Source organism: Miscanthus floridulus, chromosome 8 (assembly GCF_019320115.1).
Source record: "Miscanthus floridulus cultivar M001 chromosome 8, ASM1932011v1, whole genome shotgun sequence".
In the NCBI taxonomy this organism is placed as follows: Eukaryota; Viridiplantae; Streptophyta; class Magnoliopsida; order Poales; family Poaceae; genus Miscanthus; species Miscanthus floridulus.
The window spans coordinates 181,293,087-181,297,941 of NC_089587.1; the positions used below are offsets into that span (position 1 = coordinate 181,293,087).

Consider the following 4,855-nt stretch of genomic DNA (forward strand, 5'->3'; position numbering starts at 1 on the left):
CACTCCACTAGATCCTAAATGCATATGCAATGAGTTAGAGCATCTAGTGGCACTTTGATAACCGCATTTCGATACGAGTTTCACCCCTCTTAATAGTACGACTATTGATCCTAAATGTGATCACACTCTCTAAGTGTCTCGATCAGTAAACCCAAAAGCTCCTATCAATTTCACCTTTGCCTTGAGCTTTTTGTTTGTCTTTCCTCTTTTCCAAGTCCAAGCATATGATCATCACCATCATCATCATGTCATGATCTTCATTGTCTTCACCACTTGGAATGTGACACCTATCTCATAATTACTTTGATAAACTAGGTTAGCACTTAAGGTTTCATTAATTTACCAAAGCCAAACTAGAGCTTTCAGACGTATGTCTGTCCTGGGAATTCCTGAGACCTCAAGAGCTACCAGTAGGAGCCCAATGAGTCCTTGCGGGATTACATCCATAGGTTCTCAGAGCAGTGCTACTCCCTTCCTAATGTCATCGACATGGATGTCATTAGCGTGTTCCTCTCTAGGACAACCTACAAGTCCTAGATCCACAAGCTCGACTGTGTGAAGCCTCGTACCACCCGCGACCTGCTCGACATCGCCACGAACCACGGCTCCTGCGAGGAGGCAATTGGGGCGGTCTTCAGTGGCATTTGGGATAGGGGCAAGTCCAAGCCCAAGGACCAAGGCGAGTGCCCCTCCACACAAAAGGGCAACAAGAACAAGAAGGATCGGTGCCGACTGGCCAACCTAGCTTTGGTCACCATGGCCGACCGCGCGGGCAAGCAGCCCTAGTAGGTCCAGCCCGACCACTTCAACAAGCTCATGGAGGGTCCATGCACCAACCATGTCTACCCCATCAAACACCTCTACAAGGACTATGAGCTCCTCAAGCACTTCCTGTAGCCAGTCGCCAAGCCAAAGGAAGGGAAAGGCAAGGAGGAGGCGACCAAGAAAGGTGGCACGGCGGGCAAGAATGAAGATGGCTTCCCTAACCCCAAGGAATGCCTCATGATATTTGGGGGATCTAATGCCATCCACTCTAAGCGCCAACACAAGGTACACTATAGAGAGGCATGTGCCACTGAGTTGACTATCCCCTCTTTCCTTAGCTGATTGAACTCCCCGATCACTTTTGATTAGAGAGACCATCCTTCCCACGTCGCCCGACTGGGTCGCTACCCGCTCATTGTGGACCCCATCATCCTCAAGAAGTGCCTCACCAAGGTGCTAATGGATGGAGGCAGCAGCCTCAACATTCTCTACATCGACACCCTCGACGCCATGTGCATCCCCTGGTCGGAGCTCCGCCCAGTGAGCTCTCCCTTTCATGGCGTGATCTCGGGGATGCAGGCATACCCACTTAGGCAGATCGACCATCCCGTCATGTTTGGTGACCACACCAACTTCTGCTTGGAGGTCCTAACCTTCAAGGTAGTGGACTTTCCGAGGTCCTACAAAGCCATCTTGGGGCGGCCATGCTACACCAAGTTCATGGCGATCCCCAACTGCACCTACCTCAAGCTAAAGATGTTAGGGCCAAATGGCATCATCATCATAGGTAGCACCTTCTTGCATGCCTACACATGCAACCATGAGCATTACGAGCTTGCCACTGCTGTCATCAACTCCACCGAGCTCTCAGAGCTTGGGAATTCGGTGACTCTAGCAGTCCCCGACCACAATGGGCAGACCTCCTCAAGCACCTTCTATCTGACCGAGGAAACCAAGGCGGTGGAGATCGACCCTAGCAACCCAACCAAGATGGTGTGGATTGGGACCAAGCTCTTAGCCAAATAGGAAAGCGAGCTCACCGACTTCCTACATGCAGATCATGATGTCTTCGTGTGTTAGCCTTTTGACATGTCGGGCATACTGAGGAAGGTCACCGAGCACGCACTATGCATCGTCTCGGGCTCAAAGCCCTCCAAGCAATGCATGTGTCACTTTGACAACGAGAGGCACTAGGCCATAGGTAAGGAGATCACTAAACTTCTAGCAGCTAGATTCATCAAAGAAGTATACCACTCCAACTGGCTAGCTAATCATGTTCTTATGAAAAAGAAGAATGGGAAATGGAGAATGTGTGTTGACTATAGTAGCCTCAACAAGGCATGCCCAAAAGATCACTTCCCTTTACCACACATAGATCAGATAGTCGACTCCACCTCAGGGTGCGAAATCCTCTCATTCCTAGATGCCTACTCTGGTTACCACCAGATCATGATGAAAGAGTCCAACTAGGTCACGACTTCATTCATCACCCCATATGGTTCATACTATTATGTAACCAAGCCTTTTGGTCTGAAGAACGTTGGCACCACCTATCAACGGTGCATGCAGTGATGCTTCATCGACCAAATCAACCCGTCCGACCAACCTGACCAAGTCAAGTGGCCAAAATCAATAATCGCTATCTTTGTAGATGACATAGTGGTGAAAATGGCTCAGGCTAGTGACCTGATCGCAAACTTGGCTGCCACATTTGTGAACCTCTGAAGGTTCAGCATCAAATTGAATCCTAAAAAAATGTGTTTTTAGGGTTCCAAAGGGGAAGATGCTCGGATACATCGTGTTCGAGTGCAGCATCAAAGCCAACCTCAAAAAATCATGGCCATCTCCAACATGGGCCTGATACACAACATCAAGGGCGTACAGAGGCTCACTGGATCTTTGGCCGCCCTAAGCCGGTTTGTCTCCTGACTAGGTGAATGGGGGATGCCTCTCTACAAACTTCTTAAGAAGACGCATTCGTCTGGATAAAGGAGGCATAGCAGGCATTGGAAAGCCTCAAAGCATCACTGACATCAACCCTAATCATCATCGCTTCTAAATGGGGAAAATCCCTCCTCCTCTACATCATGGCAAGCAACCATGTTGTGAACGCCACCCTCATCGTCGAGAGGGAGGAGCCGGGACACCCCCTGAAGTTCCAACGACCAGTGCACATCATCGATGAGGTACTCACCGATGCTAAAATTCGCTACCCCTAGGTTCAGAAGCTTCTATATGCTGTGCTGATGGTGACCCGAAAGCTCATGCACTACTTCACTGACCATGAGGTCATGGTCATCACCCTGTACCCACTCGAGGAGGTCATCCATAACTACGATGCCACCGGCCAAATCTCCAAGTGGGCTCTCGAGCTCATGGGCCACGACATTAGGTATGTCCCCTGTACCGCTATTAAGTCTTAGGCTCTTGCTGACTTCATCGCCGAATGGACGAAAGTCCAGCTTCTGACCTCGGATGTCACCCATGAGTACTAAATGATGTACTTTGATGGGCCGATCATGGCGCCCAGCTCAGGGACTGAAGTGGTTCTAATCTCCCTAGATGGGAGCAGTCTCTGCTACGCGATCCATCTCCATTTTTTAGCCTCAAACAATGCCACAGAGTACGAGGCCCTCATCAATGGACTGCGCATCACTATCGAGCTCGGCGCCTCGTGTGTCCACGGTGACTCAAAGTTGGTTGTCGACCAAGTCATGAAGGAGTCCTCCTACAAGAGCCCTCTTATGGCAGCATACAACCAGGAGGTGTGCATGCTCGAGGACAAGTTCCGAGGGATTGAACTGCATCATGTCCCTCAAAAGGACAACGATGCTGCGACTTCCTCGCAAAATTGGTAGCCAAACGGGAACCACCCACCGATGGGGTCTTTGTAAACGACCTTCATGAGCTGTCTGCCCACATTCGAGAGGATCTGACCCAGACGTGCTCCAACACCAATCTACCACTTGGGGGCTCTGACCCCCTGATGTGCCCCTACACCGACCAAGTGCTTGGGGACTCCGACCTTGGTGCCTCCATGCCAATCGCCCGATGACCTCACCGTGATGGCACTTGATCTAGCTAACTAGAGAGCACCACTGCTCACCTACCTCCTCAAGGAGATTCTCCCACCAGAATGGACTGAAGCATGATGAATCGCTCGACGCGCCATGATGTTCATCACTATTAGTAACAAACTTTACAAGCGAAGTCCATCGGGAGTGCTCATGAAGTGCATCCCGATCGACTAGGGGAAACAACTTCTCCTCAAAGTCTATGCTAGAATCTATGGACATCACGTGGCCCCAAGGTCGGTGGTTAGGAAAGCCTTTCACCAAGGTTTTCACTGGCCCACTACATTGTGAGATGCAGAGGAGGTGGTCCACAACCCCATAGGTGTGAAGGATGCTAGTTCTACGCTCAACAAACTCACCTACCGGTGTAGTAGCTTTAGACCATCCCCATCACCTGGCCATTCTTGGTCTAGGCCTCGACATGGTCGGACCCCTCAAAAAGGCCCGGGTGGCTTCACTCACCTACTCATGGTGGTGGATAAGTTCACCAAGTGGATAGAGGCGAAGCCCATCACAATATCTGCTCAGAAGAGGCGGTCCAGCTCTTCCTCAACATCATATATTAGTTTGGTGTCCCTAACTGTATCACCACCGACCATGGAACAAACTTCACCGGGAAGAAGTTTCTAGACTTCTGTGATGGATACAGCATCAGGATTGATTGGGCCTCGGTCGGACACCCACGTACTAACGGACAGGTCGAGTAGGTCAATGGCATGGTTCTCCAAGGACTCAAGCCCTGCATCTTTGACTGACTCAAAAAGTATGCTGGGTGATGGGTTGCAAAGGTCCTAGTGATCCTCTAGAGCCTAAGAATGACCCCAAACCGGTCCATAGGGTTCACCCCTTTCTTCTTGGCAAACAGAGCCGAAGCAGTGTTGCCATCCAACCTCGATCACGGCGCCCCAAGAGTAAAGGCCTTCAACTGAGCCAAGGAGGCTTAGCAGGACATGGTCGACCTGCTCGAGGAGGCTCATGAGACGACCGTCATCTGCTCCGCTCGTTACCAGCAAACT

General features: G+C 50.6%; 1 protein-coding gene across 1 annotated transcript; it reads left to right on the top strand.

Annotated features, from left to right (window-relative positions):
* The first annotated feature begins 3,284 nt into the window (after window positions 1-3,284).
* LOC136470269 (uncharacterized) lies at window positions 3,285-3,623 on the top strand. Its single transcript, XM_066468168.1, has one exon. It carries the CDS (start codon window positions 3,285-3,287, stop codon window positions 3,621-3,623), a length of 339 nt encoding a protein of 112 aa, XP_066324265.1.
* Window positions 3,624-4,855: the final 1,232 nt, after the last annotated feature.